We start from the raw sequence: 26,279 nt of genomic DNA, 5'->3' as shown, positions 1-26,279 counted from the left end.
ATTTTCAAAATAGTTTACACTTCTAAAAGTCATCTTACCTTATTTAATAACTTAATATTATCTGCTGCCCTGTCCCCATTTGATAACCTGTGAGGTTATCACTAGATTGTCTCAGATTATAAATTCTTTGTCAGTAGAAATTAGACCCCTGCAGTTTCCTGTATATAGTATTTTGCAATTAGATGTTTGACATTGACAATGCTTTGAAATAGGAACTCAGTCTTTAACTTTTGGTCTTTTTATTTTCAACATAATGAACCATGAAAATAGTGAAAATTCCATTTTTCTTGTTGTATGATTTTAGGCATTGTCATGTCATTTTTTTCAGTTACAAGCTCAGTTACAGAGAGAAGGAATTATACTACCACATATAGAATCAGCAACCAACAGACTCACAACACAACTAACTGGAAAAAGCAGAGCAGAACCCAGGAGCTGTATACTGTGGAAGTCCAGGTTGAAAGACTGAGCTGACTTTAGGCCGGCCTTCTTCATGTAGTCAGTCACCCACAGATGGGTTTCAGGAGCTCTGGACAGCCCCCAAAATTCCTTGTGGGAAAATTTGGGGGTGAATTAGTGTCTGTTGCTTACTCAGATGCTCAAAGAAGCACAGGTATCCCCACTCCCCTCATAAAGGTAAAATCACAATTCTGTGTTGTCTGTTTTCCTGCTTCCATTAGATTGAGAAGGCAAAGTGTTTAAGGGCAGCTAAGGCAACGTGCAGATGATGCTTGGATACCTTAGAGTCATTTCCTCTCTTCTTTCTGCTAACAGAACCCTGACTTTGCTCAGGGCAACAGTGTGCCCAGCCTGAGATCATTCATGACATTTCAAATCATGAAAAGCTCATTCTCTTTCCTTGTAAATATCCCAGCTGCCCTTTAAGCTAGGACATGTGTTGCATGGACATGTGTTCCATGGACATGTGTTGCATGGACATGTGTTGCATGGACATGTGTTGCATTTCTTGCCAATAAGATGCAGAGAAGTCTTCAGGGAGGCTTCTGGAGAGCTTCTGCTTCCTTGATACATGATAAAGTAGGGGCTGACTCAGTCCCTTCCCCTTCTTTCTGCCTTGAATTTGCATGTGATACTTGGAACTACAGCAGCCACCTTGCAACCATGAGCACATGCATGGGGATGATAAGCCAATATGCAAAATGAGAAAACAGAAAGAGCCTGAGTCTAATGAGTTCTTATGAAGCTCGCAGACCAATCCTGATATGGACTTTCTCTGAGTTTCTTGTTAAGTAAAGTGAAAACCATCCTTATGACTTAAGCTATGGTTACTAGAGGGTTTCTGCTACTTGCAGCCAAATGTGGGTCTTAATGGATACAGTGAATAATCTTTTACAGCTTAAAATACAATAAATTGATTCTGTTAAAAAGGGACCACTAGATGATGTTTTCAATTAATTCTGTGAACTACATTATTTTGCTCGTCTTCTAACTATGCCTGCAGGAAGTGCAAGGGAAAAGTCAGGAGTGAACACAGCGATCATCTGCATTTAAATGGTATTCCTCCTGATATAAAAAATAGTGGATTTTATCTTATTTTTGGTCTATAAAACTCAATGAATGGAAATAGTTATATAGGCAGAGACTGCATCTCTACTTCCAGCTGACGTGGACATTGTTTCTATGCTTTTCTGCTCCAAACATTTCTTTTTCTTTTTTTAAAAAAGCTTTAATTTTAGGTTCAGGGGTACAGGTGCAGGTTTGTTATATAGGTAAACTTGTGTCATGGGGGTTTCTTGTACAGATTATTTTATCACTCAAGTTAGTAACCAAACATTTATAACTTGATAACATTCTTGTACTATTTCATCATATTGCCTGCATACAGGTATAAAAGAGCAACCTATTTATTAGGTTTTAAATTTTTTGGCCAGGCACGGTGGCTCTCACCTGTAATCCCAGCACTTTGGGGGGCGAAGGTGGGTGGCTCACTTGAGGTCAGGAGTTCTAGGCCGGCCTGGCTAACATGGTGAAAACCTGTCTCTACCAAAAATACAAAAATTACCCAGGCATTGTAGTGCACGCCTATAGTCGCAGCTGCTTGGGAGGCTAAGGCAGGAGAATCGCTTGAACCTGCGAGGCAGAGGTTGCAGCGAGCCGAGATTGTGCCACTGCACTCCTGCCTGGGAAACAGGGCAAGACTCTGTTTCCAAAAATAAAAATAAAAATAAATAACTTTTTTTGTTTGCATTATATTTTTTATGTATTATAAAAAAGTTGGCTGGGCATGGAGGCTGACATCTGTAATCCCAGCACTTTGGGAGGCTGAGGTGGGAGGATTGATTGAGGCCAGGAGTTTGATACCAGCCTGGGCAACATAACAAGACCCTGCCTCTATGAGAAAAACAAAAAAGAAAAAAAAAAGCCCATTTGGACATGTAAACCACTTGGAATTTTAAAATTAACTTCTGTTGTATTCAAAGATAAACCACTTAAAAATATTGAGGAAGGGCCGGGCGCGGTGGCTCAAGCCTGTAATCCCAGCACTTTGGGAGGCCGAGACGGGTGGATCACAAGGTCAGGAGATCGAGACCATCCTGGCGAACACCGTGAAACCCCGTCTCTACTAAAAAATACAAAAAACTAGCCGGGCGCGGTGGCGGGCGCCTGTAGTCCCAGCTACTCAGGAGGTTGAGGCAGGAGAATGGTGTAAACCTGGGAGGCGGAGCTTGCAGTGAGCTGAGATCCGGCCACTGCACTCCAGCCCGGGCTACAGAGCGAGACTCCGTCTCAAAAAAAAAAAAAAAAAAAAAATTGAGGAAGGACAAAGCCACTGAATTAAGTTAGCATATTCTCCTCCAATAAATTTAGTTACATGCATTTCTATAAATTTACATACTACTTCATAAACATTTACGTATATATTTGTCGATTATTACTTTCATTTTTTAGAGGCTGGGGTCTTGCTATGTTGCCCAGGCTGGTCTCAAACTCCTGACCTCAAATGATCCTCCTACCTCAGTCTCCCAATGTGCTGGGATTACAGACATGAGTTACTGTGGCCAGCCAGATTATTACTTTTTTAAAAACAGCTTTATCTATAGTATACCAAAGGTGACAGGTTTGGCTATTTATCAGTTAGTACTGCTGTGTAACAAACCCCTCCAAAACTTAGTAGTTTAAACAGCAAAGGTGTTATCACTCATGACTGCAGGTCAGTTGGTCTAGCCTGGGCTTGACTGGGCATGACTCCACACTGAAGGTTGGTTCCAGGCCTGTCTCACTCTTCTTGGACCAGCAGGCTGGCTGGGACTTGTTTTTCTTATGGCAATGGCAAGGCTGTGAGAGGGTAAGAGGACAAGCCAAATGTGCAGATGCATTTCAAGCCTTTGCTTGTATCACGTCCCCTGACATGTCATTGGCTAAACTGAGTCATACGGCCAAGCCCAGCATTCATAGTGTGAGGAAATAGACCTGACTGCTGGGTGGGAGGGACTGCAAAGTTACACGGCCACGTTCACAGGAAGATCCAAGGGAGAACAGGTGAAAACTAGAATGCAGTGTGGGGGAGGAAACACTGGTAACAAAGGCCAGCTTCTGACATTGTTCCAAGTCAGTTTTTAGAAACTGACAGAGCTAAGAGTTAAAGAAACTAAGGAAAGAGAGATGCCTGGTACTCCTGCCACAGAATATAAAATTCTTCATACTGAACATGTTTAGGCAATGCTTAGAAGAATTACCTTGACAATGCTTTTAAAAAGATCACCATTCACTACTATTGTACTCACGTCTCTTTCTAGAGTGAGCTTAGTATTTCTATGTAATAAAAAAATTGTTTTGTCATTGTTTTGTTGTTTTGCCTTTCTGTATGCTGGAATTGTACAGATATTGTTTTTATAAAATCCATGTATTTTTTTTTTTTTTGGCAGAGCTTTTTGCTCTTATTGCCCAAGCTAGAGTGCAATGGCACGATCTCGGCTCACCACAACCTCTGCCTCCCAGGTTCAAGTGATTCTCCTGCCTCAGCCTCCTGAGTAGCTGGGATTACAAGCATGTGCCACTGTGCCTGGCTAATTCTGTATTTTTAGTAGAGACAGGGTTTTTCCATGTTGTTCAGGCTGGTCTCGAACTCCTGACCTCAGGTGATCCACCCGCCTCAGCCTCCTAAAGCACTGGGAATACAGGCGTGAGCTACCACGCCCGGCCACAGTATGTTAATGACCAATTTTTTTTTTTTTTTTTTTTTGAGATGGAGTCTCGCTCTGTTACCCAGGCTGGAGTATAGTGGCGCAATCTCGGTTCACTGCAACCTCTGCCTCCCAGGTTCAAGTGATTACCTGCCTCAGCCTCCTGAGTAGCTGGGACAACAGGTGCCACCACACCTGGCTAATTTTTTGTATTTTTAGTAGAGACGGGGTTTCACCATGTTAGACAGGATTGTCTTGATCTCCTGACCTCAGGTGATCCGCCTGCCTTGGCCTCCCAAAGTGTTGCGATTACAGGCGTGAGCCACTGCACTCCGCCATGATCAATATTTTTAACAATTAGGAGCCAAAATAACAGCAGTGTTCTTCACATGCAGTATCTCATATTAATCTTCACAGCAACTCTATGAAGTAGGAATTATGTATTATTATGTATTATATTATTTCTGTTTTACAGATGAATTGAATCTTAGGTTAAGTAACCCGCTAAAGATCACTTAACAGTCAGGATTCAAACTTAGTTCATCTTGGGTGGGTTGGGTGGCTCATGCTTGTAAACCCAGCACTTTGGAGGCTCAGGCAGGAGGATTGCTTGAGCCCAGGAGTTTGAGGCCAGCCTGGGAAACATAGCAAGACCTCATCTTTGTTAAAAAAAAAAAAAAAAAAAAAAAGAAAATGAATTTTGATCATCTAATTTCGGATTAGGACCCACATGCTTAATAGGACACACACTGCTTCTTGTATCCCCTACGTGAAAACAGTGCCCATGCTTTTGTTGTTCTAGTGCAATCTGGCACATGAAACCACAACCAAACTGAGACCATGAAATATACATGCTGTAAAATAAAATAAGTTATGCATCTCTCTTTTATCATATTGGGTATCGTATCACACCTGTAGTCCCAGCTATTTGGGAGGCTGAGGTGGAAGGATCACTTGAGCCCAGGAGTTTCAGGCTGCAGTGAGTTATGATCACATCACTGCACTCCAGCATGGGCGAGAGGGCCAGACCCTGCCTCTTAAAAAAAAAATCATTATTACAACTCTTTTTCAGTGTTGGAATACAGAAAACAGCCCATCTAGATTGATTTTGAGCACTCTGTCCTGCAGATCTTGGTTGATTGTTGGAAGAATGCATTTTATGGAACACATGTTAATTTTCTAAGGTTCTGAGCTCTCTTATTTACCAGGGCTAGCAATATCACTGGCCTCATTGGCTTCTCAAACCAGTCTGGCCTGGGCTAGCCACGCCCACGGTGGACCGGTGATTTGAACTCTTGTTCCATGTGCCCTGCCACCCTGTTTTGGCAGGTCCCAGCCCCAGGACCCCTTTCCCCGTTGCTCAGGACCACAGAGGAGTGTATAGGCAGCTGAGTCCCCACTGCTGCTTTAAAACGTCTATTTTTTTCCTCTCTCATTCTTGATCATGTTCTGCCTACTTTTCTGAAACCTGGTGTTAACACACAGAGCAACATTTGAAGAAACTTCTCAGAACTCAAACCCAGAATTAACCATTTAGCCTTCAGCCCCACTCTTTGTTTGCTCATGGATCTGACTGAACAAAAGTAATCACTAGGTTTTTAAATGTTTTCAAGAGTCATGAATGATTGCCTTTTTGAATTGTTTTAAGCTATAAAAATTAACTCCTTTAAAAAGGGTATTCTTAGCAAAGACTTGGAACCAACCCAAATGTCCATCAATGATAGACTGGATTAAGAAAATGTGGCACATATACACCATGGAATACTATGCAGCCATAAAAAGGGATGAGTTCATGTCCTTTGTAGGGACATGGATGAAACTGGAAACCATCATTCTCAGCAAACTATTGCAAGGACAGAAAACCAAACATTGCATGTTCTCACTCATAGGTGGGAATTGAACAATGAGAACACTTGGACACGGGAAGGGGAACATCACACACCAGGGCCTGTCGTGGGGTGAGGGGAGGGGGAGGATAGCACTGGGAGATATACCTAATGTAAATGACGAGTTAATGGGTACAGCACACCAACATGGCACGTGTATACATATGTAACAAACCTGCACATTGTGCACATGTACTCTAGAACTTAAAGTATACTAAAAAAAATAATAAAAAGGGTATTTTTTTTTTTTTTTTTTTTTTTGAGACGGAGTCTCACTCTGTCACCCAGGCTGGAGTGCAGTGGCCGGATCTCAGCTCACTGCAAGCTCCGCCTCCCGGGTTCACGCCATTCTCCTGCCTCAGCCTCCCGAGTAGCTGGGACTACAGGCACCCGCCACCATGCCCGGCTAATTTTTTGTATTTTTAGTAGAGACAGGGTTTCACGGTGTTAGCCAGGATAGTCTCGATCTCCTGACCTCGTGATCCGCCCGTTTCGGCCTCCCGAAGTGCTGGGATTACAGGCTTGAGCCACCGCGCCCAGCCAAAAAGGGTATTCTTAAAAATACTTTTGATATAAATGGTAACAGTAGAACACATCCATTTAACCTAAGAGTTTTCATGTACCAGCAAGTCAACAATTATTCATTCAACTAGCATGTGATTTTTTTCTTCTTTAACAAGAGTGGTATGGTTTTGTGGGTGCTTTGGGGATGGCTAATAAAAATGAGAGGGCATACCTGGTTGATCCTGACAGTAGCAAAAGAATAATAAATTTTAAAAAGAAATAGGAGGATTGTCAAGGCCCTCTGCTGGGGTGGGTAGGGGAGGGAATTCAAATTTTTGAGTAACTGACAATGGCACAAGCACTGCCCACTCAGAATGGACACTGGTCATAAACAGCCTGTGTGGCCGTATTGGTGTCACCTTAACATTAGATGGGTCGACCTTCCTTTGGTGCCAGCACTAACTGGTTTCCAGCTCCATCACCCCAGCTCTGGCTATAAACTTCTGTTAGGCACTTTTTTTTTTTTTTTCTTTTTTTCAGACGGAGTCTCACTCTGTTGCCCAGGCTGGAGTGCAGTGGCACGATCTAGGCTCACTGCAAGCTCTGCCTCCCGGGTTCACGCTATTCTCCTGCCTCAGCCTCCCTAGTAGCTGGGACTACAGGCACCCGCCACCACACCCGCCTAATTTTTTTGTATTTTGTTTTTTAGTAGGGATAGGGTTTCACTGTTAGCCAGGATGATCTCGATCTCCTGACCTCGTGATCCGCCCGCATCGGCCTCCCAAAGTGCTGGGATTACAGGCGTGAGCTACCGCACCTGGCTGGCACTTTTGTGAACAAACCCTACTGTCGAAAGGAAAGGATTTGTCACCATTTGGGAGGTTCAGTTCCTGAAGGCAATTTCAAAATATTTTCAAAGAGATTTTGAGCATTTACTAGAAAAAGTTACCTCTTCTCAAAGTGTGCTGCTGATTGAGAACAGAAATTCCGGCATATTTAGCCAAGGATGTGCATTATTATTTTTATTTTTTGAGACAGTCTCACTCTGTCACCAAGGCTGGAGTGCAGTGGCACAATCTCAGCTCATTGCAACCTCCACCTCCCAGGCTCCAATGATTCTTCTGCCTCAGCCTCCTGAGTAACTGGGACTACAGGTGCCTGCCACCATGCCCAGCTAATTTTTGTATTTTTAGTAAAGATGGGGTTTTGCCATGTTGGCCATGCTAGTCTCGAACTCCTGCCTCAGCCACCCGAAGTGCTGGGATTACAGGCATGAGCCACCACGCCCCACCGAGAATGTGCATTGTTATTTTGTCATACTTACTGGTAATTGGTATATTTAGTGGTGGCTTCCATGAAGTGACTATCATTTTATTGCAATGTCAAGTCAGGTGGCAGTGTCTGACTTAGTTGGAGAACCTTAAACCTAGTGAGAAAAGGAGGTTACTATTAGAGCGGTAGGTGCATAAGTATCACACTGTAAAGGAGAACGAGTTCGATTTGGAAAGAGCAACCAGATATCCCAGTTTGACAACCAGCAGTAAGGAGCACCGTGCTGTTTGCCTTCTGCATGTTGGTCACTAGATGAATGGAGTCCATACGAACAGAAACAGGTTCCCGAAACAGAACTGTCCTGAGCTCACTCTGTCTCAGTGCTGCTTCTGCCCTCCATGCTTGAGGTATTTTTTTCATAGTGAATTTTCAAGTTTAGAAGGTCTCTCAAAATGGAGCTGAGTAAAGAGGACTCGGGAAGTAGGCTGGCTCTAGGTCTTGTAAATATGGTAAGAGAATTCCCACCAAGGAGAGAGAGGATTTCTCTGATTTTTCTTTATTACACTTTCTTGTATTATCTAAATGGTTTTTTGTTTTTGTTTTGAGACGGAGTTTCACACTGTTGCCCAGGCTGGAGTGCAATGGCACTATCTCCACTCACTGTGACCTCTGCCTCCCAGGTTCAAGCAATTCTCCTGCCTCAGCCTCCAAGTAGCGGGATTACAGGTGCCTACCACCACGCCAGGCTATTTTTTTTTTTTTTTGTATTTTTAGTAGAGACGGGGTTTCACTATGTTGGCCAGGCTGGTCTTGAACTCCTGACCTCATGATCTACCTGCCTCGGCCTCCTAAAGTGCTGGGATTACAGGCGTGAGCCACCATGCCTGGCTATCTAAATGTTTTATAATAAATAGACATTTTATAACCTAAAATGTGGCATTTTAAAATGTTATGGTCTGTAACAATTAATGAACAAGTACATTGTGCAGTTTTACTTTTAAAAATTATAGAAGCAATGCACACATTCTTATTGTAAGAGTCAGGGCAAGCCATAATGGCACAGAGCTGAATGGGAAGGTTCCCTCTTCACTGTCCTCTTGCTTCCTTGCCCAGAGGTGACACGGTTTTGTGCACATCCTTCCAGTCCCTTTCTATGTATTTTTCTTTGTATATATGTGCATGTGTCCTTCTTATATTTAAATAAATGTGGTAATACTATATATACTGTTTTATAAATTACAATTTCCATTTTATACCACATCTTAGAGATATTTTAGTATCAGTATATACAGATTTACCTTATACTTTTTGTTCAAAAATTTAAAAAATATTCATTTAATCTCAATAGCTGCATAGTATTTACTAAATATATATACACACATAATATAGCTGTACCATAATGTTTTTTTTTTTTTTTGAGACGGAGTCTCACTCTGTCACCCAGGCTGGAGTGCTATGGCGCAATCTCGGCTCACTGCAAGCTCTGGTTCCCGGGTTCACACCATTCTCCTGCCTCAGGCTCCCAAGAAGCTGGGACTACAGGCGCCTGCCACCACGCCCGGCTAATTTTTTGTATTCTTTAGTAGAGACGGGGTTTCACCATATTAGCCAGGATAGTCTCGATCTCCTGACCTCGTGATCCACTCGCCTCAGCCTCTCAAAGTGCTGGGATTACAGGCGTGAGCCACCGCGCCCAGCAGCTGTACCATAATTTATATACATCCTGAATTATAGATATCAATTACATCCCGAATGATGGACATGAAGCCCTTTCCTGTTTTTTTCTATTATAAACAATGTTTTATATAGTGACTATCCTTATCCTTATGTGCATGTAGGATACGTTTTGTTGGAAAGGTTATCTAGCCATGGAGTCTCCAGCTCAGAGTGCGCGCACAAATTCAATAATAGCAAACACTGCCCAACTGGCTTCCTAAACACCGTGTCACTTTACACCCTCCACATGGATGAGTTCTGTTTCCTCAGATCCTAGCATTTTGCTGACATCATATCTTGAAAAACAGCAAATTTATCAGGTGCGTTTGTCAGATTTCTTGAATGTGCATGTCTTCCTTTTATAAACATGTTTTAAAATCACACGGAGGCTGTGTGCAGTGGCTCACGCCTGTAATCCCAGCACTTTGGGAGGCTGAGGCAGGCGGATCACTTGAGGTCAGGACTTCGAAACCAGCCTGGCCAACATGGTGAAACCCTGTCTCTACTAAAAAATATAAAAATTAGCCGGGCATGATGGTGTGTGCCTGCAATCCTAGCTACTCAGGAGGCTGAGGCAGGAGGATCGCTTGAATCCAGAAGGCAGAGGTTGCAGTGAGCAGAGATGGCGCCACTGTACTCCAGCCTGGGTGACAGAGTGAGACTCCATCTCAAAAAAAAAAAAAAAAAAAAAAAATCACATCACATGGAAATGTCACTTTTCAAATCTGAAAGCAAAGACACCAAAATGGTAAAAGTGGTTCTACTTGGGAGATGGGCTGTAAACAATTTTCATTTCTTTTATAATCTGAAAAAAAGGACAGTTAATGAAAAACAAGAATGTTAACATTCAAACATAGATGTTATCAGAAAAAAACAAAAAACAAAAAACCAGTGGTTATAAAAAAAAAAAGAGAGAGAAAGGGAGAAAGAGAAAGATACCAAATAAGTCCCTGTGCATTTAGCCATTGAATTAGAATTGGAGAACTGGTTTGTTTATACTGCAAAGTAATGCTAGCTTGGGCTTTCAGGACACAAAAAGCATTTATTCAGGATAGACATTTGAGTAGATCCTTTAATATGTTATGAAAACACATATAATTATTACAATTTGAAAATATGATTTAATACTTTAGAAAAAAATTAATAATTTATTTCCTGCTAGGATCCAGCCTACTTTAAAAGAACAGTGGTTTGTAAAACAATGTAAGGTGTGCCATATAAGAAAACTATAGGCAAAACGAATGTCTTTTTACTGAGAAGTTTCTGCCAGTTCATTAACTATTATACACTATTTTATCAGTCATAAGATACAAAATATTGAGCAACTGATAATTCTTTTAAGATTATCCTAGGATAATCCTTGTATGACTGTATTCACAAGTGAGTTTATAAGGTCAATTTCCTGTGCAATATTCTAAGTTCAGTGATTTTTTTTCCAAAAATTTCACAGGTCAGATTATGTATGACAACACTGAAAGTCAACCAGCTCTATCACTTGATATATTGCCCTTAGTTTAAAATGGCTGTTTTTAAAAACATATGGCTCCCAGCTGAAGTTTTATCGCTGCTGTTTTTCTTCCCAGAAGATTCTATACCAATTTGATAAATTTTATCAGTGGGAAAATATTTTCTCCTCAAATTAGGAATGAATTTGTGCAATTGGAGATGTTTCTCATATGTAAAATATTCAATCAGAACATGTTCTTTTAATGTCAGGAATGTCTTTAGCCAGCAATTATTAGTATACCAAGAATTGTAAAGCAACATGTCAATAGACTGTCATGGAAGTTTTACAAAACTAGAGTTGCCTTGTCTTTCCAGTTGGTGTCTTGGGCCAACAGGCCAGGTATCAGCAGGAAGTGTGTGCTACAGTACTCTGCCTGCCGGCCCACGTGTCTAGGACACAAGGTGACAACAGAACTTTGCAGCTCAAACTCACCAAGGACATGCAAGAGTTTGAGGAGGGCATCACCCTGAATTGGGAACAGTGGATAAGATCAAGTTCAGGATCTTGTTGACAGAAAGATCTTTTATCCAGTAACCCCATTCCCATCAGGAATGCCTGTCAGAAATCTCACTGATTTCTGTCCTGGTTTCAGGTTCCAGGTCACACATGCTGCCTTGAGGTCCTAGGCAATGATGACTCTAGGGGTAAGGGAGTTAACTGCCCCGCCAATCATGGAAGTGGGCTGCTGAAGGCACCCAGCTCACTCTGGTCTTGGGAGCGGGTCTAGGTTGTCCCGTCGCTGACCTGGCCACCTTCTTACCTTGGCATAGTTAACTATTCCTCTGCTCCAAATCCTACATCCCTTCCTTGCTTTCCTCTTGCTTGCTTTCTTGAGGAATTCTCTACATTCCATGACCTCCAACCCCCCATCTTTATTCCTGTAGCTGGGACTACAGGGCATAAAACAAAATAAGCACTAAGTAAATGTCTTTTGAATGAATAAATGAAGGGTCAGGTACGGCCTAGATTTTTCAACATTTTTGCAAACATTTCAAACTGTTTTACTTTTGTCTAATTATATATATATATATATTTTTTTTTGGATAATAAGTTCTTTAAACTAGTTACCAAGTCAAGTAATTCTGAACTGTTATCAGTAGACATTGCAGAGAATGCAAGAAGTGCTTTTAGTTGAAACACGCTGGAAATCAGTGAAAAAGAAACTGGGTTCATTCTATCCAGATTGTATATATTTTCAGATAATCTGAACACTTCATTTACTTCTTGACCTTTGCGTTTTCAGCCTAAAGATCAATCCCTTGTCTTCATTTAATGGAATCTCTTCTCTTTTCCCTCCCTAACTCCTACCTCACTCTCTCTCAATCTTTTTAGGTGCAGTGATCAAACATGCTTGTAGTATTTACTTTTGTGGATACCTCTAATTTTTTTTTTTTTTTTGAAGTTTGATCATGGCTCACTGCAGTCTCAACCTCCTGGGCTCAAATTATCCTCCCACGTCAGCCTCCCACGCAGCTGGTATTACAGGCACAGCCTAGCACGCCCTGCTAATTTTTATATTTTTTGTACAAATGGAGTTTCACCATGTTGCCCATGCTGGTCTCAAACTCCTAAGCTCAGGTGACCTACCCACCTTAGCCTCCCAAAGTGCTGGGATTACAGGTGCAAGCTACCACGTCTGGACTGTTAAGAAACTTAGATAAACAAGATCATATGATAAATATTGTCTTCTTTCACTTAACATTTTATTTATCAGATTCATTCACACTGTTGTATGTAGCTGTAGATTCTTTGCATAATTGTAGAATATACCATTATGTAAATTAACCACAATTTATTCGTTCTACTTTTGATGGGCATTTGGATAGTTTCCAGTTTGTGAGAATTACGAACTTTTTTGTACATGTTGTTTGGTAAATGTATATACAAACAAACATATACTTGCTAGAGCTACACCTAGAAGAATGGCTACGGTATGGGGTATTCCATATTTGTTCAAGTTTCATAGATATTATCTCTTCTCAAATTTCCAAAGTGGCTGTACCAACTTGCACTTCTATTAGCAGTGCACAAAAATTTTCATTGCTTCATATCCTTACCTACATTTGGTATTTTCTGTATTTTTTCATTGTAGCCATTGGGTAGGTATATAGTGGTATTCCATTACGGTTTTATTTGCATGTCTCTGATAACTAATGAAACTGGGCACCTTTTTATGTTTATTGGACATCTATGTATCCACTTTTTTGGGTGCCAGTTTATTAAGGGTCTCTCCCCTTTGGCCATTTCCTAACATTTTCTTTTTCAAATCGTCTTGTGGTTTACATGATCTGGATGACAAGTGTTTTGTTAGGTAAGTGTATTGTGAATTTCTCCTATTCTTTGGCCTGCCGTTTGAATATCCTAATGGTGTCTTCTGACAAACAGAAGTTCTTAAATTTAATACAGATCAATATATGATCAATTGGTCAAGATATCACTTATTTCCTTTATGGTGTCTTGTCCTGTTGCCCATGCTGGAGTGCATGGTGCGATCTAGGCTCACTGCAACCTCTGCCTCCCGGGTTCAAGAGATTCTTGTACTTCAGCCTCCCGAGTAGCTGGGATTATAGGTGCCCACCACCATGCCTGGCTAATTTTTGTATTTTTAGTAGAGACGAGGTTTCACCACATTGGACAGACTGGTCTTGAACTCGCAACCTCAGGTAATCCATCCGCTTTGGCCTCCCAAAGTGCTGAGACTGTAGGTGTGAGCCACTGCACCCAGCCGTTTATGGTGAGCAGAGTTTTGATTCTGTTTAAGAACTTTTTGACTATTCCAAAATCATTCCTTGTTTTCTTTCACATTTAGATCAGCAGCTCATCTGGTTTGAGGCAGGGGTCAAGATCCACCACCCGCCCACCGCCCCCCCACCGTAAGGATGGCCAGTTGACCCAAAACCAATGATTGAAAAGATGATGCTTTCCCAACTGCACTGAAAAGCCACCTTTGTTATAAACCATATAGGTATGAGTCTGTTTCTGGACTCTGTTTCCCATTGGTCTATTTGTCGATCTTTGGGGCAGTATCGCTGTCTTAATCACAACAGCTTTAAAAAGCTATGTTTTGGCCAGGCACGGTGGCTCACGCCTATAATCGCAGCACTCTGGGAGGCCAAGGCGGCGAATCACCTGAGGTCAGGAGTACCAGACCAGCCTGGCCAACATGGTGAAACCCTGTCTCACTAAAAATACAAAAATTAGCTGGGTGTGGTGGCAGGCGCCACCTATCTGGGAGGCTGAGGCAGGAGAAACGCTTGAACCCAAGAGGCACAGGTTGCAGTGAGCCAAGACCATGCCATTGCACTCCAGCCTGGGCAACAAGAGTGAAACTCCATTTCTAAAATAAAATAAAAAGCCAGGTTTTTATATTTGGTAGTAAAGTTGCCCAGTTTCATTCTTAATTCTCTTGGCTCTTTTCGGCCTTTTGCATTTTGCGTGTATTTTAGAATCAACTTGTCAATTTCCACACACAACACAGATGCAAATGCATTCACAAATCCTGTTGGGATTTTGATTGGCATTGTGGTGAATCTGTGCATCTTCCAAATCATAAAAATGACATTCTATTTAGGGCTTTAAAAAAGTTTTCCTCAATATTGTTTTGTAATATTTTGTGCATAGGTCTTACACATCTTTCATCAGATGACTAGATATTTGATATTTTCCCAAAGATAAATGGTACATATCACTTTAAAAGTTTAATTTCCTCTTTACTGTTAGTACAAAGAAATGGATTTTTTGTATACTAGGTTTGTATCCAGTCACCTTGTTAACTTCCATTAATTCTAATACTTGAAGATTATTTATACAATTGTGTGGTTTTGTTTCCAAGTCTTATCCTTTCCTAAAACCATTTTTTTTTTTGGAGGCCGTCTTGCTCTTTTGCCCAGGCTAGAGTGCAATGGCTTGATCCCAGTTCATTGCAACCTCTGCTGCCCAAGTTCAAGCAATTTCTCGTACCTCAACCTCTTGAGTAACTGGGACCATAGGCATGCACCACCACACCTGGCTAATTTTTGTGTTTTTAGTAGAGACAGTGTCTCACCACGTTGCCCAGGCTGGTCTTGAATTCCTGCGCTCAGGCAATCAGCCCACCTCAGCCTCCCAAAGTGCTGGGATTACAGGCGTGACCCACCACGCCCAGACTTAAAAAAAAAAAAAAAAAAAAAAAATTAAAATAAAAAAGGTGGGGTCTTGTTTTGTTGCCCAAACTGAAGAGTAGTGGCTATTCACAGGCACAATCCCACTGGTAGTGATCAGTACAGGAGTTATGACCTGGTCCATTTCCAACCTGAGTCAATTCACCCCTCTTTAGGCAACCTCGTGGTCTCTAGTTCCTGGAAGTTCACCATACTGATGCTCAACTTGGTGCAGACACCTGATCAACACAGCCCACTACAGCTCAGCACTCCTGGGCTCAAGTGATCCTCTACGTCCTCTCTTTGTACAGTATTTTTCAGTCTTTATTTATCTTCTTCTTTGTTATAGCCCAGAATAATGGTAAGATTAATCAGTTCTTTGCTTCCCCAAATCCTCAATAGTCTTTTACAAGACAGGTGTCACATCTGGAAAATGATAGTCTACCCAGGGGTTGTTTGTAAGCATATTTTGGCCAAGTACTCCTCAGTTTCACACTTGAATTTGTTTAAAACAGCCAGGTAATTTCTAGGTAGTCTAAAGACTAAATCTATTTTAGTCTACTCATTTTGTTTGATCAAATTTCTTTCTCAAAAGTCTTAAAATGGTAACATCTTGATCAGTTTAGCTGAAACTGTGTTTGGGAAAGTGAATAATATGATATGGCTGGAACTTACAGTGGTGGAAGTATGAGATAAAGCTGAAATAGCATCTTGTTACAGCCAGATTAAGGGATACGGGAGCTGGGAGGTCACGATCTCCTCATTATGTAATTTTGGGGATGACATCCCATTCCTTTTGTGGCCATATCCTATTAGAAGCAAGTCACTTTGGGAGGCCGAGGTGGGCGGATCACAAGGTCAGGAGATCGAGACCATGGTGAAACCCCGTCTCTACTAAAAATACAAAAAATTAGCCGGGCACGGTGGCAGGCGCCTGTAGTCCCAGCTACTCAGGAGGCTGAGGTAGGAGAATGGCGTGAACCCGGGAGGCAGAGCTTGCAGTGAGCCGAGATCGCGCCACTGCACTCCAGCCTGGGCGACAGAGTGAGACTCCGTCTCAAAAAAGAAAGAAAGAAAAAAAAAAAAAGAAGCAAGTCACTAGGTCTAGCCCACAACAAGGGAGAAGATTACACATGGCAGTGAATACCAGGAGGTGGTATTAATAATACGGAAGTACTGGCCGGGTATGGTGGCTCACGCCTGTAATCCCAGCACTTTGGGAGGCCAAGGCAGGTGGATCACCTGACGTCAGGAGTTTGAGACCAGCCTGGCCAACATGGTGAAACCCCATCTCTACTAAAATTACAAAAATGAGCCAGACATGGTGGCGCATGCCTGTAATCCCAGCTACTCAGGAGGCTGAGGTAGAACTGCTTGAGACCGAGGTTGCAGTGAGCCAAGATCGTGCCATCACACTCCAGCCTGGCCAACAGAGTGAGTCTCTCTCTCTAAGACAAAAATAAAAATAAAACCAAAAAGGAACATTTTAGAGGCTGGCTACCACACCTTCCTCGGGTTTTCTAGAGGTGACTATTTCAACCTGTTTTGAAAAGGATCAGGTTAATTTCAATCACAACCAAAAATTATGTTATCTTTATTAAGGTTTCTCGACATGCCACACATCTCCTGGCCCCATCCTGGGGTGTGTTCCAGGCTGTAGTACAATGCCACTCTGGTTCTTCATGAGAGCTCATCCCTTCTCAGGCTCCCTGTGTTGAGAATTGATACTCCTTATATGCAATCTTTCTTGTATCCTATATCCAATCTGTCAGGAAATTCCACTGCTTATACCTTCAAAATACATCCAGACTCTATTTCCCACCAGCTCACTGTTACCACTTTGGTCTCAGCCACAATCATTTCTTCCCTGGCTTATTACAACAGACTCATCACTGTCCTCTCTGATTTGGCCCCGGCTCCGCTTCAGGCTCCTTTCAACACAGGAGCTAAAATGATCTTGTTTAAATGATCATATCACCTTTTTGCTCAAAATCCTCTCATTTTGTAAAAGATAAAGACCTAACTATGGTCCACAAGGAGCTGAAAAATCTGCTTGTGCCTCCTACATTCTTCAACATCATTTCCTACTTTTCTTCCCCTTCCCGTCCTATAGCACATCAGCCATGCTTCTGCCTCGGGCCCAGGCACTGACTGGCCCTTCTCTCTGCCTAGAACAGTCTTCTCTCAGTAAATTCTCCCTCAGCTCCTTTAAGTTTTTCTTCATATGTCACCTTCAAAATGAGGGCTTCCCTAACCAAGTGGTTTTTAAAAAATTATTTTATTCCAAGGCTGGAGTGCAGTGGTGCCATTTCACTGCAACCTCTGCCTCCCAGGCTCAAGCGATCCTCCCACCTCAGCCTCCACACTAGCTGGGACTATAGGCACTTGCTACCATGACCGGCTAAGTTTTGTATTTTTGGAAGAGATGAAGCTTCGCTATGTTGCTCAGGCTGATCTAGAACTTGTGAACTCAAGTAATCCTCCATCTCAGTCCCCAAAGTGCTGGGATTACAGGCGTGAACCACCTCACGTTCAGCCCCAAGCTGTTTTAAAATTACAGCATTTGCACCCAAAACTTCCCTCTTCCCATGCCTTTTTTTTTTTGTTTTTTGAGACGGAGTCTGCTCTGTTGCCCAGGCTGGAGTGCAGTGGCGCGATCTCGTCTCACTGCAAGCTCCGCCTCCCGGGTTCACGCCATTTTCCTGCCTCAGCCTCATGAGCAGCTGGGACTACAGGCGCCCGCCACCACGCCGGGCTAAGTTTTTCTATTTTTAGTAGAGATGGGGTTTCACCGTGTTAGCCAGGATGGTCTCGATCTCCTGACCTCGTGATCCATCCACCTCGGCCTCCAAAAGTGCTGGGATTACAGGCCTGAGCCACTGTGCCCAGCCGCCCATGCCTTCTTATTTATTTATTTATTTTTTTGAGACAGAGTCTCGCGCTGTCGCCCATTCTGGAGTGCAGCGGCGCGATCTCAGCTCACTGCAAGCTCCGCCTCCCGGGTTCACGCCATTTTCCTGCCTCAGCCTCCTGAGTAGCTGGGACTACATGCCCCCGCCACCGCGCCCGGCTAATTTCTTGTATTTTTAGTAGAGACGGGGTTTCACCGTGGTCTGGATCTCCTGACCTAGTGATCCGCCCGCCTCAGCCTCCCAAAGTGCTGGGATTACAGGCGTGAGCCACCGCACCCGGCCTGCCTTATTTTTATTACCACCTCATGTTCGGTATAATTATCATTCAGAGTAAGCACTCCACAAATGAGTGCTGAATAACGTGTGGAAAGTAAATCCCATTTTTGGGGTTGAAAGGGAGGTTCTGAGAAGTCAAGGGATGCAAAGGGAAGTTCTGCGATGTTAACAGCCTTAACGTGGCACTTCATCTTCTCCAGCTCCCCCAGGACAACCCTGAGGATCAGCTGTGTGCCGGGAGACCTAGGCCCTGGGGTTACAACAGTGAAAAAGGTAGTGCTACTTCCTGACTTTGGGGCTTAAGTGTTTTTGGTTTCATCTTGTAACTTTAATACTGAATTTTTGTTGTTCACACAAGGCAGAACAATCTTTACACAGAAATGAAAAAGCTTGGTGATCCTCAACCTCCATGTCCACCTTTGCGTTTAGCCTGGCTTTCTGCTTCATCTACACCCCTTGAGTAACTGGCATTTACACACACACTTGCTCATATGTTTACTATTCATTACACATATTAAACATATTTTTTCCCATTGAAATAGTCACAGAGGTCTGTACAATGGGCTTGTATATTTTCTTGCTTTCCTGGGTTAGACATCTTCAGACTTTTTTTTTTTTTTTTTTTTTTTGTAGCAAAAGCAAAATACTTCTTCCCCCTCCTAACTTTGCTGTATTTGTCATATACGGAAAGGAGTCGCAAGACACCATACAAACCCCACATAAAATGAAATCCTTCTGGACTATTTTCAAATTATCCCTTTTCTGCCATTACTGTGGCCTAAACTACCTTGCTTAAATGGATAATATCATTAAGAAAATACTGTGATCCACTGGCATCCCTTACCCTAGCCTTCATATTACATTAAATCTGTTATATATATATTTAATATCATCCCACCTAGCTCTTTAATGGTTAGAGTCCAACCGACACACTCTTCTCGGTGGGAATGGTCGCTCTATAAAGTTCTTTTTACATGTTTCTGTTTTTTCCTAACATTCAGTTGGTGCCAATAATCATATTTTGTCCAATCACTTTTTTTTTAGAGACAGGGTCTCATCCTGTTGCTCAGGCTGGAGCGCAGTGATGCCATCATAGCTCACCGTAACCTTGAGATCCTGAGCTCAAGCAGTCCCCTCCCTCGGCCTCGGGGGCAGTTGGGACCATAGGTACTTCCGTGCCACCACACCCATTTATTTTTAAAGTTTTTTTGTAGAGATGGGGTCTTGCTATGTTGCCCAGGCTGGTCTTGGAGCTTCCCACCTTGACTTCCGAAAGTGCTGGGATTACAGGTGTGAACCACTAAGCCTGGCCTGGAACATCTTGATCCATCCATCCCTTGATTCTAAACGTCTAACAATTTATATGACATTTCACACCATGTTGCATATATTTATATACTGCTTTGATTTGCTTTATGGTAGTCTCTAATTTCATTGATCTTCCTCTTAAAAAATGTCGTTTTACTATTTAATATTATAGGACTGATAAGTTCAGTAATTTGATAAGCAACTTAGGGATAGGTAGTTAATTTCTGAGGTTTAAGTTGCTGGTTTTAAAAAATTGCAAACTGCTGGCCTAGATAGATGCATTTTATCTTGGAAAATGAATGTATTGGTGACTGTAAGTAATGACAGCTATAATTCGTTACGTTATTTTACAGTCACATCTCAGTTGCATAACTTACTTTTTGCAGTCTTATCATTGATTCACAAGATAATTTTGCTTTTATCTGAGCACATGATTGCTTGTTTCTCCTTATCTTTTAGCTTCCCTTCATATATACTTTCCAACATTGGCGTGGTTCAGAATATATGTGAGGAATGGAATGGTGATTTAGGAAAGGCGGGAAAATTATGGGCTAAATCACCTGATGAAAAATTATGGCCCGGCGCGGTGGCTCACGCCTGTAATCCCAGCACTTTGGGAGGCTGAGACGCGTGGATCACAAGGTCAGGAAATCGAGACCACCCTGGCTAACATGGTGAAACCCCGTCTCTACTAAAAACACAAAAAATTAGCCGGGCGTGGTGGCGGGCACCTGTGGTCCCAGCTACCCTGGGAGGCTGAGGCAGAATGGTGTGAACCCGGGAGGCGGAACTTGCAGTGAGCCGAGATGGCGCTGCTGCACTCCAGCCTGGGCGACAGTGTGAGACCATCTCAAAAAAAAAAAAAAAAAAGAAAAATAAAAATTAAAATTCTAGCTAGTTATTAAAATCATTAAAAAGATTTCTTCAGATTTTTACCCCAACATCATAGGTGGCCTTTTTTCAGTGTCCAGTCTGAACTATCAATATGGAATCTCAGTTTACAGGACAATGGTATTTTACCCCATAGGTACATCCTAGTAAAAATAAATTCGGGATACTCTTAACTGCATTGCCACATGAAGCAATAGGAGAGATTGTATCCTAAGCAGAAGCCCCCTAATTCCTGAGTTGAGGCAGGTTGACCCCCCCATAACTAAGATCATTGTTTAATCACTAAAAAATATTGCAAATATCCTTACACTTTGCAGAGGCGGCAAGTGAACAGCGCTCATCTTAATAAACGATTTTTAACACTGACACTTGCTTGGCACTACAAACACTGGAAGGGTCTGAAATGGCAGTAATGTCACCCTTTCACAGGTTTCTAGGGCGATAAGCACTGCGAGCTCAGCCAAAGTCCAGCGGTGGAGGCGGGGGGCGGGGGGCGGGGCGGGAAGTGGCCGAGGCAGCAGCAGGCAACATCAACGGGACCCGGGCCGGGCGCTGTGGCTCACGCCTGTAATCCCAGCACTTCGGGAGGCCGAGGCGGGCGGATCACCTGCAGTCGGGAGTTCGAGACCAGCCTGACCAACACGGAGAAACCCCGTCTCTACTAAAAATACAAAATTGCCGGGCGTAGTGGCGCATGCTTGTAATCCCCGCTACCCGGGAGGCTGAGGCAGGAGAATCTCTTGAACACGGAAGGCGGAGGTTGCGGTGAGTTGAGATCGCGCCATTGCACTCCAGCCTGGGCAACAAGAGCGAAACTCCGTCTCAGAGGGAAAAAAAAAAAAAGAAGTAACGGGGCCGGCGGCAGCGCGCGGGCCGGGCGAGCGTCTCCCCGCAAAGGCCGCGCCGCAGCAGAGCCGACCTCCGGGGCCCGTGCCCTCCCCTCCCTGGGCACCGCCAGGAGAGGCCAGCTCGGGCCTCGGCACCGCGCGCGGGGAAACGAGCGCGGCGGTTAAAACCGTTACCACCCCCGAGTTTTGAACTGGTTCAAACTTGGCTTCCAGTCCCCGCCTCGCCCCTCCCCTCCCCTCCCCCGCCCGGGAACTCCGCGGCGCCGGTTCCCGCCAAGAGCAGCCGGCGCGTCGTCCCGCCCTTCGGCCCGTTCCCGCCACCCATCCTCCCCGCCTCCCGTTCGCGGTGGGCTCCGGGCCCCCGCGATGTCTCCCGGTCCCCGCCTGCCTGCACACCGCCTTCCTGAGAGGCGCCGTGTGTTCAGCGAAAGAACAAAGAGACGGCGGCAGCGCTTCCACAAGGCCAGTCGCGTCGCTTCAAGCTAGCCCCGCCACCGCCCGCGCGCGCACGCGCCACCACCGCCCGCCCGCGAGCCCTGAGCGCACTCTGCGTGGGGCTGGCTCGGCGCCTCCGAGCCCGGCGGGCCCTGTGATTGGACGGGCGCCCGCCTAGCGTCCCGCCAATCGGGGCGGTGCTTGATTGGGTTGGGGGGGCCAAATAAAAGCGATGGCGATTGGACTGCCGCGTTTGGCGCTCGGTCCGGTCGCGTCCGACACCCGGTGGGACACAGAAGGCAGTGGAGCCCCGGCGGCGGCGGCGGCGGCGCGCGGGGGCGACGCGCGGGAACAGCGCGAGCCGGCGCGCGGGACGAAGGTAACGCGCCGCTGCGGGCGGCCCGGCCGGTGGGGCTCCAGGAGTGCGAAGCGGGCGGCGGCGGCGGCGGCAGGACCTCCCCGCCGCTGCTGTGCCGGTCCCGGGTATCGCCTAAACGGGGCTCACCCGGGCGCCGCGTTTGTAGGCGTGCGGGGGGTGGAGGGTGAGGGGAGACCCCCCTCCCCGGAAGGAGCTGTGAGCTTAGGGCTGGCCAGCGGGAGCCTACGAGTGGGGCAGCGCGGACCCCCGGAGCTGCGGGGCGGGGGGCGTGTGGGGGGCAGCTTTCCCGGTGCCTGCCCTGGCCGGGGCGCCGGGGCCGGGGTCGGGGCGTTCCGGTGCCCGGTCCAGGGTGGCAGCTCGAGCCTCAAGTCTCCTTTGTGTGGCGCGGCCGCGGCGGGAGCGCCCGGGTGGGACGGGACAGACACAAGTTGGTGGGACCCAGCCGCCGAGTCTGCACTCAGACAAAGGACGGACTGTGTCTCCGGAGGTCTCGGCGCGAGGGGAAGGGGCATGACACCCGGGCCCGCCGGCGGGCGGGAGAGGGGCGTGGGGAGGCGCGGGCCGCTGCCGGGGTGGGCAGGGCTCGGCCCCAGCCCCGCGCACGCCCCCATCCCGGGCGCGCTGACCCCGGGCTGGGGCCGCGGCGACCGCGGGACGACGTTCGCGGCGTGGAACTCGGAGTAGCTTCGCCTCTGACGTTTCCCCAGGACGCACCCCGAAATCCCCCTGAGCTCCGGCGGTCGCGGGCTGCCTCGCCGCCTGGTCTGGCTTTATGCTAAGTTTGAGGGAAGAGTCGAGCTGTTCTGCTCTCTATTGATTGTGTTTTTGGAGGGCTTCCTGTTGAATTCCCACTTCATTGTGTACATCCCCTTCCACTCCCCCCAAAAATCTGTGCCACAGGGTTACTTTTTGAAAGCGGGAGGAATCGAGAAGCACGATCTTTTGGAAAACTTGGTGAACGCCTAGTGAGTTCCCACTTTCTAAAGAATCGTAATCCTTAAACATTACAAGCTGTTTTGGCCAACTTGTGTGATACATCTGAGAATGGCGACAGGTGCTAACGAAATCAACTGTCATTCAGCCAGAGATTATTTCCCAAATCCCGACGGGTTGAATGAGGATGAGGTGGTAGAAGTAGGTGATCAAAATAGAATGGCTATGACAAATGTGTGTTTAGACTCTATGGTTAGCAGTTTCTTAGTAATTGGTCTCGTTTTCTGTGAACAATAGCTTTGGTGATTCAGAAAAGACTGGATGCAGAAATGTTTGTTGCCTAAGAAATTTAACGTGTGCTGTCCACAGTTAAACTTCCTTTGTTTATCACACAGTATCTGTAACATTTAAATTCATTTGGAAATAAAAATGTATCTTTGATGTTTACTTAAAGGCTTGCTTTTTAGGGTTCAAGGAAGTTATTAGCTTAATTTTGTGGAGTTTTGATGTCACCATAAAACAGAATTTAATAAACCTTTGACAAACACGAATGTAGTCACGGTTGAATGTAGTCAATACTTTTAGGGGTTTTGGAGTTTATTTTCTATTACTCTTCATAAGCATTAGCAACTAATTCATATTTAAGAATACGGATCAAGTGTGTAATCCTAACTTGTTTATTTGTAAATTTTATTTGCAAGAAAACAGAAGTATTTAAGATATATTTTAATGTTCTATTCATGGTCTCTAAAGTTAGGAATAGGTAGGATTCTAGTCATAGATATAAAGCATGTTGTTCTCTCTTTTTGGAGATGTGTTGGGTTATGTAATATTTAAGGTTTCCCGGAAACAGGAACATTGCATCTTAAATTCTCGTTTTTGTGGAAAGTGAGTATATTCCAGGAAAACAAGTTAGAAAAACATAGGCGTTCTTCTGGTTGCACTGTCCTATGTGATAAAGATCTAATGTGCATCTACTAACTTATGGTTTCTTAAAAATGGAGACAAATAAGTGCAGTATAAATTTATTACATATATTTTGGAGAGTGTTGACACCACTGTACAGGCATTCCAGGTGCTGGTCTAAGTGTTGAGACATTATAACAAAAAAATAACGTTTATATTAATTACTAATAATTCTGTATTAAAAAATCCTATTAATAATCTTGTCCATTATGAGATGAGCTAGTTATGCAGATATTTGGCAGAAAATCGGATATTTTAAGATAATTTTTTTTTTTTGAGACGGAGCCTTGCTCTGTCGTCCAGGCTGGAGTGCAATGGCCCTATCTGGGCTCACTACAATCTCTGCCTCCTGGGTTTAAGGAATTCCCCTGCCTCAACCACCCGAGTAGCTGGAACTACAGGCACGCACCACGACACCCGGCTAATTTTTGTATTTTTAGCAGAGGCGGGGTTTCACCATATTGGCCAGGCTGATCTCGAACTCCTGACCTCAAGTGATTTACGCGCCTCCACTTCCCAAAGTGCTGATCCAGATGTGAGCCACCATGCCCAGCCTAGGATAAAAATTTCTAACTTTGCCCTTGCGTGTTCTGTATTTGATAATTACTGTTCTTTGTACTTGCCGTGAGATATTTTGAAAAACATCTCTTTGGGAAATTGGTTTAAAAATTCATCTTAAATTATTTTCTGGTACAACTCAGAATGTATTTAGTCAGTTTAAGTAGCAGTGACTTAAAAAAAAAAACACACTTGTTTATCTAGTGTAGTTAGAAAAAGTTCTGATACTTTGATACCTAGCTTTGCCTTGCACAGATAAATATAAGTGAATATCTTTATGTTGGCCGTTTAAAAATTTTAGGCAAATTTCTCCAAGTCCTATTGGAATTTTCCCAGAATATCTTCCTGCTTTTGAGGTAGTGTGCTCAAGGATTGTGAATTTATTTCAGTATTACCCTTTACATGAACAGTGATTGAGAAAGTTGATCTGCTTTTTAAAAACCAACAAGGACAAATCCTCCAATATAATGTATTCTGTGGTTAATTAGCAATGATTTATGGATTAGCCTTGAAGTCTTTATATCAGTATAGATGAAAAATTTTCTGTAAATCATGATAGATTCTATACGAGTAGGTGAAATCTTCGGGGGAGAGCATAAGTGAAGAGCAGCAATTCATTAAATTCAGAGAAAGGTTCATGGTCAGATGATACATACTTTACCTTCTGGAGGTCTTCCCTGAATTCCCAGACACTCTTGTGTTTCCACAGGGCTTTGATCATATTTTATCGTAGCATGAGTCAATTGTATTGTAATCACTTGTTTATGCATCCCTCCCTTCCCTACACTCAAAGTGCCTCCTGGTAGAGGCTCTGTCTTATTTTTTTCTTTGTATACCTAGCACCTACATTGGTAGTTGCTAGAGAATAGGGGTTTTAAATATAGTTGAATGAATTAACGAAATATGAAAAATGTAGGGAAATAATTTGACTAAGGAACTTGCAAAGTGAACAGGATATATTAGTATTAATGTGAGGAACTTTGAGAGGTGTTTTTCTCCCTCTTTAATAGGGAATGATTACAAAGAAAAATAATTGTCAAGGTGAACAAGTTCCAAGTTTTTCCCAGTTATAATCTGTAGTATTGAAAATTAGATATCTTTTAGATGCAACTGTTACACTCGGGCAACTGGAGAGAACTTGATGAATCATCTGGATATTTAGTAATAGTATCAGCTTAATTTGATTTAATGTTAATATTGATGATCCCTTTACAAAAATACAAGGAAGGGAAAAGGGCAAGGGCGAGAGAGGGTAGTAGATCTTTTAACTGAAAAGCTGTTTTGTTATAATTCATGAGTTCTTTATTGGAGTAAATTGAGGTAGGTTTTGGAGCTAAAACTGAAGGATGTGACAGTGTAATTGAATCATTTATTGGGATGCTTTTCATCATTCTTTTAAAATGATTTAAATATGGATTAGCAAATTTAGTGATACCTCAAAAGTTACAGCTGGTAATATTTCTAAGATGGTTGCACCATTCCACATCTTGCCACTGTTCCACTACTTGGTATGAAAATATGACAAATTTGTGTTTAGATTATATGGTTAGCAGTTTCTTAATAATTGATCTTGTTTTCCATTAACAATAGCAAGACAGAACAAG

General features: G+C 43.7%; 1 protein-coding gene and 1 long non-coding RNA gene across 21 annotated transcripts in view; one reads left to right on the top strand and one right to left on the bottom strand.

Annotated features, from left to right (window-relative positions):
* Positions 1-222: 222 nt before the first annotated feature.
* Positions 223-21,946, bottom strand: LOC106997717 (uncharacterized). Of its 2 annotated transcripts, none has more exons than XR_001443912.3 (3): positions 21,801-21,946; positions 7,860-7,961; positions 223-549 (listed from the first exon to the last, which is right to left on the bottom strand). It is a non-coding gene; the product is annotated as an uncharacterized LOC106997717 (long non-coding RNA). The 2 variants fall into 2 exon arrangements; XR_013415691.1 differs by having other exon boundaries at positions 21,793-21,942.
* EZH2 (enhancer of zeste 2 polycomb repressive complex 2 subunit) overlaps positions 21,064-26,279 on the top strand; it is a 77,016-nt gene continuing 71,800 nt past the window's right edge. For 7 of the 19 annotated variants that reach the window (XM_077995074.1, XM_077995068.1, XM_077995067.1 and 4 more), the window contains exon 1: positions 21,064-21,321. In XM_077995074.1, coding sequence (XP_077851200.1) covers positions 21,251-21,321 — 71 coding nt within the window. In that variant the 5' untranslated portion in view covers positions 21,064-21,250. 19 annotated transcript variants of the gene reach the window in all.

This window comes from Macaca mulatta, chromosome 3 (assembly GCF_049350105.2).
Source record: "Macaca mulatta isolate MMU2019108-1 chromosome 3, T2T-MMU8v2.0, whole genome shotgun sequence".
NCBI classification, from domain to species: Eukaryota; Metazoa; Chordata; class Mammalia; order Primates; family Cercopithecidae; genus Macaca; species Macaca mulatta.
Note: the sequence above shows the minus strand (reverse complement) of the source record. Positions and strands in the feature narration are given on the sequence as shown.